The 14,914-nt window shown below is 45.9% G+C and overlaps 1 protein-coding gene across 4 annotated transcripts in view; it reads right to left on the bottom strand.

Annotated features, from left to right (window-relative positions):
• PAXIP1 (PAX interacting protein 1) overlaps window positions 1-14,914 on the bottom strand; it is a 102,573-nt gene that overhangs the window by 34,518 nt on the left and 53,141 nt on the right. For all 4 annotated transcript variants that reach the window (XM_073334579.2, XM_073334575.2, XM_073334577.2 and 1 more), the window contains 4 exons: window positions 12,027-12,759; window positions 11,179-11,273; window positions 3,563-3,658; window positions 2,018-2,155 (listed from right to left, as the gene is read on the bottom strand). In XM_073334579.2, coding sequence (XP_073190680.2) covers window positions 2,018-2,155; window positions 3,563-3,658; window positions 11,179-11,273; window positions 12,027-12,759 — 1,062 coding nt within the window. The remainder of the gene's footprint in view (window positions 1-2,017; window positions 2,156-3,562; window positions 3,659-11,178; window positions 11,274-12,026; window positions 12,760-14,914) is intronic.

Raw genomic sequence — 14,914 nt, 5'->3', positions numbered from 1 at the left:
ACCTCGAGTCCTTTAACGAATGAAGAGTCTCATCGGTTTCCTCGTCAAAGGGAAGGTCCTGGATAGTATTCTTTTCCCTGGGAAAGACCAAGGATTGCAACCAAAAATCCCTTCTCATAACCATACTAGTGGCTAAATTTCTTGATGCTGTATCCACTACATCAACTGCAGTCTGAAGGGCTGTTTTTCCCACTAACTTGCCTGCTTTAGAAGGGAGAGGAATTGGGGTCTGTCTTCAGGGGAAAGTTTGTCCTGAGAGGCTACCAGCCTAGAATAGTTGCTGAAGTTGTACTGAACTAGCAGGCCTGGGAATTGACAATGCAAAATTGCAAGCAGCGGAAGAGAAGACCTTTCTCCCCAGAAGGTAGAGTCTTTTGGAGTCCTTGTCTGATGGGGTGGTCCAAAAGTATTGTGACCTAGTCCTTTCTGTAGCAGCCTGTATCACCAGGGAGTTGGGGGTAGAGTGGGAGAACATAAATTCGGCTCCCTTTGCCTGGACAAAATAGCCCCTCTTGGCCCTCTTAGGTGTGGGGGCGCAGAATACTGGAATATGCCAGAACCACCTCACTGGTTCCAATAAGGCTTCGTTAATCAGGAGAGCCCACTTACTTGGGCCCTGAGGCTGCAGAATGTTCAGTGGTTCATAAGGTGCCTCTTCAGCAGGCATAAGGGCTCTACATCAGCGTTTCTCCCACTCCCACATGCCGCGGCTGTGGCACTGCAACTGTTCTCTCCTTCCTAGGGCCCTGAAGCTAGACTGGACTAATTTACACCAGGGGCACAGCAGGACCCTAGCTGCATCAGAATACGGGGGGCACAAAAGGTAACTTCAAGCTAATTATGCTCCCTCAATATACTCCCGGCTCAAGTGCAGGACCTCAGTAACTGAGATCTGGGACCAATGAGATCGGTTTCTATACTGCAATGAACTGAACAGTACTGACTGACTACTTGATTTCTTGCTGTCTGACCCCTACGAAGTCCTCATCAACCTTTCTTTATTGAGAATGCATCAAGATTAAATATTTTAACACCCAAATTAATAGGTTGCTTTTGGCCTTTACAAATCCTGCTTCAGGCATCAGTGCAAACATTAAATTCTGCTAATTGAAAAATCTTCCAGTCTTCATTGCCCAGTTAACAGCTATATTAAGATGATGCTTTCTATCTCCTATGCTACATGTCCCTCCTTACTTGAATTCAAAATCTTCTCATAAAAGTTACAGGAACTGAAACTACTGGCTTTGGCCCCAATCATGCAAACATTACTCAGTGACTTCATGCACAAACGTTTGAAGGATCAGGACCTGTATGGGGAAAGTTCAGTGTCTTGTGGTGGGTTTTGCCGTTAGTGGTAATGAAAGTGGTGCAACTAAGACGCCATCCACTGCACTCAAAAAAATATCATTTCTCAACCTTAAGTATCAAAATCCAATCTCTTGAGTTTGTGAATGGTTAATTATCAGTCAAAGAACAGGTTTCATTATTCTTTTTGGTCCTGCAAATTGGGATTTCCCAATGCTGAGCATTAAAAATGAAAACATAAAAACTGCTACAGTTGCAAGAACATTAGCATCTATGAAGTTAGAGAAAAGTGATCACAGTCTAGTGGTTAAAGAACAGGGGACCTAGATTCTAATCTCGATTCTTGCTGTGCGATCCTGGACAATTTGCTTAATCTCTGTGCCTTAATTTCTTCGTGTGTAAGAGGGAGAACTATTAAAGGGTGTTGTTGTGAGGCTTAAAACTCATTAATGCATAAAACACTTTGAGATCAATGGATGGTACACACCATAGAAGTGAAAAGTTCTAACTACCACTTGTAAGAACAAGAGAAAATCCTTTATTTACATGTATCTGAAGCCAATTCCACCATTGGGAAAAGGAGTCCACATTTTACTTCAAATAGGTATTTTCTGGATATGTAAATGCTGCCCCAATACAACAAATATTCAATACTCGGTGCAATTAAGCTTTTAAAGAAAATGCTAGTTGTTTTAACTTCGGGTTTTCTTACGTGCTGAGAGCATGGTTTTCCTCCTGGTGGGAATGCCACTGGAAAATGAAGGGCTCGATGTGGTGGTATCATTTTCTTCTTCTTCAAGATGGAGTTCAGCCAGTGTGCTGTGATGCACCTCTTCCTTTCTCTCACAGCCTACCAACACATGTATATACAGTTAGAAGTTGTTACTCTTGCTTTAACTTATATTAAAAACAGTATGCTAGGACACCCATGTAACCCATTAAAAAGGCATGTTTTGCTCTTTTGAGCTCCCAGAGTATATAATACTTTTCCCCAGCCCTTTAGGTGCCCTCTTTCACACTACATCTCCTTCAGACATACCATGAACATGAGACCTGGGTGTTCCAGAATATACATTTTATTTCTCTTGTAATATTATGGAGGAGCTGGTCAAAGGAAACGGTTACCTATAGTAACTATAGCTCTTTGAGATGTGATGCAGATGTGTACTCTACTTAGGTATGTACACACCCAGAGCACCAGAACCAGAGAATTTGCCTAGCAGTACTAGTTGGGGGGTGACGCTTGCACCTCCTGGGTGTAACCCCTCCCCTGGCTCCACGAGGCAGCACCGCTGCGACCCTCCTCAGTTCCTTCACACCAAAAATCAAGAGTATAGACTCCAATGCAGAGGGGATGGAGTGGATGTGGAATACACATTTATATCACATCTTGAAGAAACACAGTTACAGCAAGTAACTGTTTCTTCTTTGAGCAGATTCAGACGTGTATTCCATTTAGGTGACTCACAAGCAGTACCTGCATAGGTGGGGCCTGGCATCTACTTAAACAAGGACTGCAGGACTGCTCTAACAAAGTTTGCATCTGCTCTGGATGCCGCAGGAATGGCATAATGGTTGGTAAATGTATGCACAGAAGACCAAGTGGCAAACCTGCAAACATCCAATTCTGAAATGTCACTTAAAAACAACATTGACATAGCCTGTGTCCTCAGAGTGAGGACAAGTTTTATACTGTATGGTTCCACTTTATCACTTATTTTCAATTGTATGTACAGATCACGTATCTGCTGAAATACTGAACATTGTAGTCTTACTTATAAAACAACTTCCATTTAAAAGGAAAATGGTGAATTAATGAGATCAGATCACAAGTTGTCAGAAAGACAAGCACACAGCAGGTTAAAAAAGAAATAATGAAAAAAATGTAAATATTTAATGTAGAACTACTCTAAAAATCTATTTTCTAGTCTTAAATTGCAGGGTCTCATAATTTCTCCAATTCTTTGTATTGATACTCCACACTGTGAATCTAATAACTGTGACAGTTTCACATATGCTGTCAACTTCTTTCCCCACTGGAGCTATGAAGTTATTAATACAGTGACAAATCTTGCACTCTTTACTGAGACAAATTCCCAGAAACAGCAATGGAATGTGTTCTGTGTTAGTGAAAACTGAAGAACTTGACCAATAGTGTGTTATTTATTCTGTACAATAAAACCTGCAAACATTGACATACTTCAGTGATACTTCAGTACATGAGCCTGTGTCAACTTATGTTATTAATTTTGCTTACCTGAACATACATATTACTGACTTGGCTTTCACAGAGAAGATGCGTACATCTGCTTGTAAGCGTAGGGTCCACAGTGCCGCCATGTGCTTGAATGATCTGGTAAACCATTAAAACCAAATTTTTAATTAAAATGTTCGTTAACCTAACAAGCCCACAGTTCCAAACAGAGTCCTCTGCTTAACAGACTTCATGTTAGTGGAGTGTTTTTACATCTTAAGTGCTGGCCTCAGTTAAAAAAAGATTGCATATTTGCAAGAAGCAAGAAAGTTTTGCAAACAAAGCCAAGTTCTTTCATACATCAATCCATCAATATGACAAGTGCGTTCTCTTGCTTATTCATCTTTAAAAACACATTCATTCATAATGATTTAAAAATGCATTACTTGGGAACAGCTTCTCTTTGTATGAATTTAAAAACGACAGTTAACTGTTCTGTAATTGGTGTTCTTCAAGATGTGTAGCTCGTGTCCATTCCATATTAGGTGCTCGCCACATGCACCGGACGTTTTTCCCTCAGTGCTATCTGTAGAGGACCGGCTTCGGCACCCCCTGGAGCGGTGCGCACAAGTCACGGTATAAAGGGCACCACCGGCTCCCCCCACACTCAATTCCTTCTTGCCGGAAACTCAGACAGTGGGGAAGGAGGGCAGATCATGGAATGGACTTGAGCAACACCTCGAAGACCACCAGTTATGGAACAGGTAACTGTCTTTTCTTCAAGTGCTTGCTTATGTCCATTCCATACTAGGTGACTCCCAAGCAGTACCAAGGAAGGCATGTAGGAGTTCATGGACGTGTAGACTGCAACGCAGCTCTGCTGAACCCAGCGTCATCTCTGGCCTGCTGAGTGATGGCATAATGCGCCATGAATGCGTGAACCGAAGACCACACTGCGGCTCTGCAAACGTCCTGGATGGGAACGTGCGCCAGGAAGGCGGCAGAGGATGCCTGGTCTTTGGCCGAATGGGCCCTCATGATTGGTGGTGGTAGGACCTGTGCCAGCTCATAACACAACGGTGGGCAACCTGCAACCTGCACGCAGCTCATCAGGGTAAACCACTGGCGGGCCGCAAGACAGTTTTTTTACATTGACCGTCCGCAGGCACGACTGCCCGTAGCTCTCAGTGGCAGCGGTTTGCCGTTCCTGGCCAATGGGACCTGCGGGAAGAGGTGTGGGCTGGCCACCGCTTCCCGCAGCTCCCATTGGCCGGGAACAGTGAACTGCTGCCACTGAGAGCTACGGGCGGCCGTGCCTGCGGACGGTCAATGTAAACAAACTGTCTAGCGGCCAGCCAGTGGATTACCCTGACGAGCTGCGTGCAGCCCGCGGGCCACAACTTGCCCACCATTGTCTCAACAGGACCGGATACAGGAGATGATCCAGTTGGAAATCCTCTGCGAGGACACCAGAAGGCCCTTCATTCTGTCCACTGTCGCGATGAAGAGCTGGGTCGACCTGTGGAAGGGCTTGGTACGCTCCAGGTAAAACCCCAAGGCACGTCTGCAGCCTCCTTTCCTCACTAGTGGTGTGTGGCTTGGGACAAAACACCGGGAGGAAGATCTCCTGGTTGACATAGAAGGAAGACACCACTTTCGGCAGAAAGGCCGGATGGGGTCACAGATTAACTCTGTCCTTGCAAAACACCGTATACGGCAGCTCCGATGTCAGGGCTTTCATTTCTGACACTCGTCTCGGTGATGTTATCGCCACAAGGAAACACTTTCCATGACAGGTGGGAAAGGGAGCAGGAGCCCATAGGCTCAAAGAACAGACCCATGAGCCTAGAAAGAACCAAGCTAAGATCCCACAGTAGCACAGGAGCCCAGACTGGCGGGAAGAGCCTCTCGAGGCCTCTCAGAAATCTGATTGACATGTCGTGCGAGAACACCATCTGACCTTGGATAGGTGGGTGGAAAAAGGAGATGGCCGCAAGATGCGCCATGATGGAAGAGAGGGCCAGTCCCTGGTTCTTAAGATGAAGCAGGTAATGTAAGACAGATTGTAAGGAAGAGCACAACAGAGACAGGTGATGCTCAGGTGCCCAGTGGGAGAACCTCATCCATTTGGTCAGGTAGGTTGCTCTGGTGGAAGGCTTCCCGCTTTCCAGGAGGGAGGACTTGCTGGACCTCATCAGAGCAGGCCTGCTCCTCCGGGTTCAACCATCCAGCATCCATGCTGTGAGGTGGAGGGAGGTGAGGTTGGGATGGAGGAGGTGCCCATGATCTTGCAAAATCAGACATGGTCGGTCAGGAAGGGGCTAGGGAGTGGCTGCTGCTGGGTTCATCAGTGTGCTGAACCAATGTTGGTGTGGCCACGCCATGATGACTGATCATGATGACTTGGGCCTTGTCTCTCGATCTTTTGACAGGACTCTGCTAATGAGCAGGATCGGTGGGAATGCATACATCAGACCCCCCAGCCCCCGCCCTCCAACCATGACAGGAGGAAGGAGTCGGAGAGAGAGCCCTTGCCCAGACCCTGCAGGGAACAGAACTGATGACATTTTCTGTTCTGTCTGGTGGCGAACAGGTCCACTTGCAGAGTTCCCCACCTCTGGAAGGGCATTTGGGCTACCTCTGGGTGCAGCAACCATTTGTGGGGAAAGAAAACAGACCTGCTGAAGTGATCTGGTCACGCTGGGGAGGTGACAGGCCTCCAGGTGCTTGATCACGTGCTTGATGCAGAAATCCCACAGTCAGAGAAGCCTCTTGACAGAGCTGAGTAGCATACTCCCCCTTGTCTGCTGATGTAAAACATCGAGGCCGTATTGTGGGTCAATACTCTCACCACCTTGCCTGACAGATGTGTCAGGAAGACCCCGCAGGCCAAATGTACCACTCTGAGCTCCATGATGTTTATGTGCAACATCATCTCCTCCAGAGACCATGTCCCTTGGGTCTGTAGCTCGCCTAGATGCGCTCCTCAACCTATGTCCGAAGCGTCTGATATCAGTTCGACAGAGTGGAGCAGGCTGTCGAACGGAACTCCTTCCAGGACTGCCTTGGGATTGGTCCACCATTGCAGGGAGGTAAGTATCACTGGTGGGACAGTAACAACCTTGTCCAGGTGATCTTTGGACTGGAAATAGACTGTCACCAGCCACTGCTGCAAGGGTTGCACTCTGAGCCTTACATGGTGGACAACATATGTACATGCTGCCATGTGGCCCAGCACATGCAGACATACCTGGGCTGTGGTTAGAGGGAACGCAGAGACCCCCCGCGATGAGGTCCAACATCATCTGGAACCTCTCCTGCTGCAGGAAAGCTCTGGTGCAGGTGGAGTCAAGCACTGCTCCAATTACCTCTATCCTTTGCATCGGAACGAACATTGACTTTGACTTCTTGTCATTCACCAATAGGCCCATGGACTGGCATGTGACCTGTAGCATCGCGATGTCCCTTTGGACTGGAGACCTGGAGCGGCCTTTGACCAGACAGTCATCGAGATATGGGTATATTTGAATACCCCGATGCCGGAGGTAAACTGCTACAACCAACATGCACCTGGTAAACATCCTCGGTGCTGTTGCTAGGCCAAAAGGGAGAATGGCAAACTGGTAGTGGTCCAATCCCACTGTGAAGCACAGGAAGCTTCTGTGTACTTGAAAGATCACAATATGAAAGTATGCATCCTTCAAGTCGAGGGCAGCATACCAGTCTCCCGGATCCAGGGAGGGGACGATGGAGGCCAGGGAGACCATGCAGAACTTCAACTTCTTTAGATATTTGTTGAGGTCTCGCAGGTCCAGGATGGGTCTTAGAAAGTACCACGAACAGAATCCCTTGTTCCTGTACTTGCGAGGAACTTCTTCCACCACTCCCAGCTGCAGCAGGCCCTTCACCTCCTATGTGGAGAGACTTTCATGAGAAGTGTCCCTGAAGAGGGACAGGGAAGGGATTGGGGGTTGGGATGAAAGAAACTGGAGGGTATAGCCCTGGGCCTCTGCGTTGAGGACCCAGCGGTCTGAAGTTATTGTGGTCCATGCAGGGAGGAAAAAAGAAAGAAAGGCGGTTGCAGAAACATAGGGAGGATGGATTTGGGGTACAGTCTGGTAGGTCGCCCTCAGACGCACCCTCAAAAAGCTTCCTTGCCACCCTGCCTGTTGTGGTAGGCGCCCAATTGCGTAGAGGGCGGAGGTTGGTGGCTCTGGAGACGTTTGTGGCCTCTGCTCTTCTCATGAGCCATCTCCTGCCTCGGTTGGCTCCTTTGACCCTGGGGTATTGCAGCTTGAACCACTTATGGGCTGGACCTGGGATGTAGAGCCCTAGGATTTTCAATGTAGCATAGGAGTCCTTCAACCTATGTAATTTATTGTCTGTCTACTCATCAAACAGCGCTTGGCCATCAAAGGGAAGGTCCTGTATGGACTGCTGGGCCTCCATCAACAAACCCAAGAGAAGGAGCCAGGAAGCCCTCCACATGGAGATGGCTGAGGCCATGCTGCGTGCCGCGGAGTCCACCACGTCTGAGGCTGCTTGCAGGGCTGCTCTGGCTGCAGCGTTGCCCTCATCGAGAATCGCCCGAAACTCCTTCCTGGTGTCCTCAGGAAGCGAATCCTCAAACTTGGCCATGGCTTGCCACATATTGAAGTCATAACAGCCAAGGAGGGCTTGGTGGTTGGCCACCCTCAAATGGAGGATGAATAAACTTTGCGTCCGAACAAATCTAGCTTCTTTGAGTCTTTATTCTTAGGAGTAGCTCCTGGTTGGCCTTGTCTCTCCCGCTCATTAACAGTCACTACTACCAGGAAGCTTGGGGCCGGGTCGGTATATAAGGACTCATGATCCTTAGCCAGCACCAAGTACTTCCTTTCTGCCCTCTTGGAGATGTGGGGCAGGGATGAGGGGGTCTGCCACAGGGCGTTTGTGATCTTAGACACCCCTTCATGGAGGGGCAGAGGCACCTGGCCAGTGCAGTTGAGCAGAGAACATCGAATAGGGAGTCCAACCGTTCCTCCAACTCCTCCGCCTGGAGCCCCAAGTTAGAGGCAATTCTTTTCAACAGTTCTTGATGAGCCTTAGCATCATCCTGAGGAACTGCGTGAGGGGCCCCCGCAATTGCCTCAACAGGCGAAGATGAGGAGGAAGCTGGTGCCATGGGGTCTGCGTGAGACTGAGGGGTTCTCTCTTCAGGAATGGCCGACTCTGGGGGAGGGCGGGATACCGAGGCCGATGGTTTGTTCGAGGCCCCCGCCACCGCCCTGAGCCCTTGTGAAGGCTGGGTAAAGCCCCATGGGTTACATGGGTACCAGGCAGCCGGCCACTGGCCCTGCGGCCATGGGGTAGTTGGCGGTACCGCTGATGTTGAGGGGACCACCGGTATTGGATTTTGGTCCACCAGCAATGACTCCTGACTGGTGGTGGAGCTCGAGGCCGAGTGGTTGCTCTCAGGTGACCATGAGCGAGTAGATCGGCTATTCCGATCACTGTGGTGCCAATCACTGTTCCTGGAAGGGAAACTCTCCACTCGGGACGAGTCCGTTCTGTGGGTCCTCAGGGACCAGTGATGTTCAGTGAATCAGCGACGGCATTCCAGCGATCTAAGCCTCATGCTGCTCAACCAATACCAAGATCTGGAGCGGGACCGGGAACTGCACTGGGTCAATCTCCATGAAGACCTTCCTCCTGACCTAGGGGATCTGTGTTGCGAGGACGTGTACCGATAACTCCACTCCTGTGACAGACTGTCTTGGGCCCGTGACCAGAGACGAGCCATGGGTGAAGCACTGGGCAGATTTCTATAGACCTGTGCCAGGTCACCGGCGAGGTGCCTCTTAAGTCCTGCAGGCGGTGCCGTCAGTCTGGACACTGGCGAGGGCTTTGCCGAGCTTGCCTCTCTGCCTTCAAGGCCTGGTGGTTCCGTCCCCCACGATGAGGAGTAGTGCCGCTGAGACAGGGAGTTACAGAAAGGACCCAAAGCGGGTTTACCCTTAGACTGGAGTACTGCTGTAGCCGGTGTGGGCGGCTCCAGTAGCACCAGGATATCCTGTGCTGCCTGCAGGGCCTCGGGGATCAACAGGATCTCTAACTGACAAAGGCCCTCATCACTGTCCAGAGTGGCAGCCATGGGTCAGGCAGGCTGGACCGCTCAACCTGAGCTGGGGCCCAACTCCCGGTAGGAGGCATTAAGTCGCCCTCCTCGGGCCTTGGCTCCCCTCTTACCCTCTCCTTCCCCTTGTGGGATGTAGGAGATCTTCCTCTCCCGGTCTTCTTTTGCTGGGGAGGCGGATTAGCGCTGGTCTATCGACGGCGCCGGTGGGGAGCTCTGCACCGACACTGTGGTGCTTGGGGCAGAGTCGGACCTCGACTGCTCTGGTGCCAGAGTCAGAGCCAACTCCATTAGGAGCACTTTGAGATGGATGTCTCTCTTCTCCTTAGTCGGAGGTTTGAAGGACTTGCAGATACAGAACTTGTCACTGATACGCGACTTGCTGAGACTCCTTAAATAACTATTATGCAGATCACTGATGGGCACTGGTTTCTTGCAGCGATTGCAGGGCTTAAGCCTGGGGACCAAACCTAGACTAATTCTCATTCAGGACTAACCAAGTAAATCACTCTAACACTAACACAGTATGGGAAACTTAACTATGTACAACTATATTACAAGAAAAGTTTGAAACACTGAACGAAGTGAAAAAAGCTAGCGGAAGCAGCAGACGTTACAGAACCGTCATTGGTGACAAGAAGGAACTGAGGGTGGGGGGAGCTGGCGGCGTCCCTTATACCGCAGCATGTGCACACCACTCCAGAGGCTGCCAGAGCTGGTCCCCTACGGAAACCACGGAGGGAAAAACTTCTGACACCGGTGCATGTGGCGAGCACACATACCTAATATGGAATGGACATGAGCAAGCACTTGAAGAAGAACTATTAGTATTTGAATGAAAGGGAAGAAACAGACTAGAGTTTACACTTTTTCGCTGAATGACAAAAGATGCATTCTCATCTTTAGAAGTATTAGAAAAACAAATATGTAATAACTATTTGTACTCTTTAGAAAATTGAGCAGGGCTTAGCTATAAAATTAGCTTACAAAATCATGCGTTCAGCCTGGATAGTAAACACAAAGTCCATACAGAACATTCACTGTTAACTGTATTTTATTATGCAAAATTTGATGTGGATGATCTTGGTAACTTTGTCTACAACCTGTCCAGCAGAAGCTCCAAGAAGATCAGCCTCCTCTCAATTAGAAAAGAACAGGGTTAGGTTTTGCCAATATTTATTCATCAGCAAAGGTGAAAATACATTACTCTCCCATCTCATTCACCTCCACCAGATGTGTGTTTCACAGCCTACTTAGGCCCATTTAACAGCTGAAGTTATTATGTGTGCACAACTTGCCAGAAAATGCTAAATCGTGCTGCCAATAGCAGCGTTAACTGAGCCATATGGCATATGTAGCATTTTCTATTCCTGTTTTGTCTGGTTAACTCTGTAGTTTAATATTACTGTTTATATCATAAATTATATAACAAAACATCTGGAATGTGTAACACAAAGTCTGTAGTGTTTTAATACCACAATACTTGCAATCTTTGCATTCTAATGATTTTACTTATCAATCATATTACATTAATTTGGTTCTTTTGAATACGGTGGAATCTTACCCGTTTCCAGGTTGCTAACAGCTGTTTGTCGGACATCTGTTCTGGATAATCAGCAATTGCAAAAACACAGCCCAACAGGAAATATTCTTCTGGAACTAGAACAGTTTGCAGATGAAAGAATAGCAAATTGTAAACTAAAGCAGTTTGGAGGCTACCATTTCAGACCACATTTGTTATATTAAAATTTCCCACTATCAGCTATGGAATAAATGAAATTTGAACGTTCTTTCTTTCTTTTTAAAGAATTTAATGCTCAAAGGTTCTAGAACTGGATACCCCAGACACTGAAGTCCTGCTTATCAACAATTCAGCTCAAGAAGTGTATTTTCCCCTAATGTGAAATGAAAACTACGTCAACCAAGAATTATATGTTGTTCATTTCACATAAACCACCACCAGTCAGATGGAAAAACTTTTCAGCTGATACCAAGACGGTCAGGAGCTGAAACAGAAATCTAGAAGTGAATGGTAATAGAATATCAATTTCTCTCATGAGCCATCTAGTTTCCCCAGCCTTTTGAATATTCTTCCTCAACCTCTCTCTTTTTGAAAATTTCCCTCCCTGCCTCTCAAAAAATAAAATTGTGTTTTGCTTTTGTGTGTACAGTACACATGGACTAACGCTGTAGTCACAGAACAATATATGCATTTAGATGGTAGTGGCGAAAAAAAAACAACCCAGAAAATAAAAATCTCAATGCGTTCACCTTTCATCGAGTACTGGATAGTCTCTAGTTATTATGTGTTTATAGTAGATTATATTTTTGATCAAGAACAAAATTTTAACCCAACAAACATTTCATATGACTGGCCATCACTGTCAGGATTATAAATCAATCATTACTAACTCTCTAGGGCTGGATCATGTCCAAACAGCTGATGCTGTTGCAGCGGTGGCTGCTGTGGCGGCTGGTGATGTTGCTGTAGTTGCTGGGCAGGCACCTGATGTTGGAGTGGCTGAGATGTTTGAGTCAAATGTTGCGGCGCTTGAGTTTGCAGTTGCTGCTGTTGATGTTGCTGATGTAATCGCTGTAAATGCTGCTGCTGCAATTGCTGTTGCTGAATTTGCTGCTGTTGCTGCTGCAGTTGTTGCTGTTGAATGTTCTGCTGCTGTATTTGCTGTAACTGCTGCTGCTGCAACTGTTGTTGCTGTAACTGATGCAACTGCTGTTGCAAGGCATGCTGCTGTTGGAATTGCAGCTGTTGCTGAGGACGGTGAAGTTGTTGCTGAGGATGTAGCTGTTGCTGTGGAAACTGTAGCTGCTGTGCAAACTGGTGCTGCTGATGGACTTGCTGTTGCTGTTGCGAAAACTGATGAGGCTGTTGCTGTGGGAAAGGTTGTTGAGGAATCTGTGGTTGTTGCTGCTGCTGCTGCTGTTGCTGCAACTGCATGAGTTGTTGAGGTTGAAGGTGTAAAAGAGGGTGGTGCTGTTGCTGCTGTGTTTGATGCTGTTGTTGTAATAAATGTGTTTCTGGAGTTAATTTCACTTGGCTAAACAACACGGCGTTTGTATGTCCCTGTTGGCTATGGTTTACTTGTTGTTCTAAACTTTTTGTAGGTGCTGAAAGGGACTGCAAGATCTAGAAAACAAAGATTAATGGTGTGACCTTTCAGATATAAAAATATAAACAACAAATTTGAAAAATATTTAGCTTTTAAAAAAATGAATATAATATGCCTATGTTTTACATACCTTTCAAAGTAAACAAAATCCTTCATTTATGTGTGTTATTATATCATCACTATTAGAGCATTCAAAAATGGAAAGAGCATATTTAAAGGAATAATTGCACTACAAATGGAATAGCTAAACTGTAAAGAAAACATGAAAGTGGAAATAACTCCAAAAATCTGTGCAGAAAGTCCCAACTGTCTAGGTTGTTTGGGAAGGGGAATTCAGCACAGGCCACCTTTTTCCCTCCAAAAATCTTTTTGTGGGCATCCAAAAATGGATCATGCTGTAACAGCACAAATGCTAGCAGTTGCAATGCAGTCAAAGGACGTTGTGATGTTATGAAACTATCTATTCTGATATGGCCTTTACAAAAAAGTTTAAAAGCTGCTAAAATATGAGGGGGATTTCTTTTTAAACTTAGTATGTCTATATTAATGGCAACAGTCATATACCTCTGGGGCTTAATTTTCATTTTGTACTTTGCAGTTCACAATTAAGAAAGACTGCCTCACACTTAACAGAAGTCCAGATACCATATATATTTAATTTTGTTAAAAAAGGTACTCCATAACAGAAAAACTATGCAAACTGTCAATAATACCAAAATGTGTACTAAAACAGCAGATACTTTTCTAACATTAATAAATCATAGAATATCAGGGTTGGAAGGGACCTCAGAAGGTCATCTAGTCCAACCCCCTGCTCAAAAGCAGGACCCATCCCCAATTAAATCATCCCAGCCAGGGCTTTGTCAAGCCTGACCTTAAAAACTTCTAAGGAAGGAGATTCCACCACCTCCCTAGGCAACGCATTTCAGTGTTTCACCACCCTCCTAGTGAAAAGGTTTTTGCTAATATCCAACCTAAACCTCCCCCACTGCAACTTGAGACCATTACTCCTTGTCCTGTCCCCTTCCACCACTGAGAATAGTCTAGAACCATCCTCTCTGGAACTACCTCTCAGGTAGTTGAAAGCAGCTATCAAATCCCCCCCAAATAATCAACTTCAAAAAGCCACAGAAAGATACAGTAGTCTCCATGAACTACTAATCTACAAATTTCATAAAAGTCTTTCAAAACACGAAATATTCATGAAGAGGAATTTAGAAGTTATACTGAAACAATCAAAACTGGTTTATTGGACTACTTCACTAAACAAAATCTGAATTTACTGATGAAAAAAGACTAAAATAAATCGTATTTAAAGATGGCAAATTAAGATGATAAACTATCCTGTTCCCCCGGCTTTCTTGTTTAGTTCTTTAGTATCTGAAAAAATCCGATATTGTGTCCAAAAAAAAAAAAAAAGAAGAAGAAGGGAAGGTCAGGAAGCCCACTTTCATTTTTGTTTAATACATTTTCACTTTTGGCGCTTCTGTGACTTCAGTCTTCCCATACAATAGTAGACAGAAATGCCTTCTGTGCTGGCGCCAGCCATCTTACTCAATGCAGCACAGTTTATGAGGGCCAGCAACCATCACAGTACCCACAAGCCAAAAGCAAACATCCCTTGTTAAAAGAGATGCCACTACTCAGGGCCGGTACTTCATTTGGTGTCAGGACTGATCAGCAGGCAGTGCAGAGCTGCCCATAAGAGACAGTTATGTGGGCCTATCACTTCAAGATTCTGAACATATCAACAGATAATGAATTAAATTAATGAATTTTGTCCTCCCAAATTCCCTGTTAGATACAAAAATACAATTACCCCAGAAAAGATACAATTACCCCATTTTACGGATGGGAAACTGAAACATAGAGGAATTAAATAATTGTCTCACGGATGCATGGGAAGCTTGTGCCAGAACCAAGCACTGAACCTAAATCTCTCGAGCCCCAGTTTTGTATCTTAAGCACAGAACCATCCTTCTTTCTAGAAGCAAATCCTTTTGAGATGACCTCCCGCACAAAGTCTTCACTACAGTAAATTTTATTATAAACATTTTTTAAAAAAATCTCTGAGATTGTACAAGATGCAGCGGGAAGAGGGAAAACAAGAATTCTAGTGGAAGGGAAATTAAAAGCACAGCCAGCATTAGATTTTCCGTTTCAAATCAAACA

The sequence above is a fragment of the Lepidochelys kempii genome, chromosome 2, assembly GCF_965140285.1.
Source record: "Lepidochelys kempii isolate rLepKem1 chromosome 2, rLepKem1.hap1, whole genome shotgun sequence".
NCBI lineage: Eukaryota > Metazoa > Chordata > Testudines > Cheloniidae > Lepidochelys > Lepidochelys kempii.
This window is presented reverse-complemented; position numbering and strand designations above follow the sequence as displayed.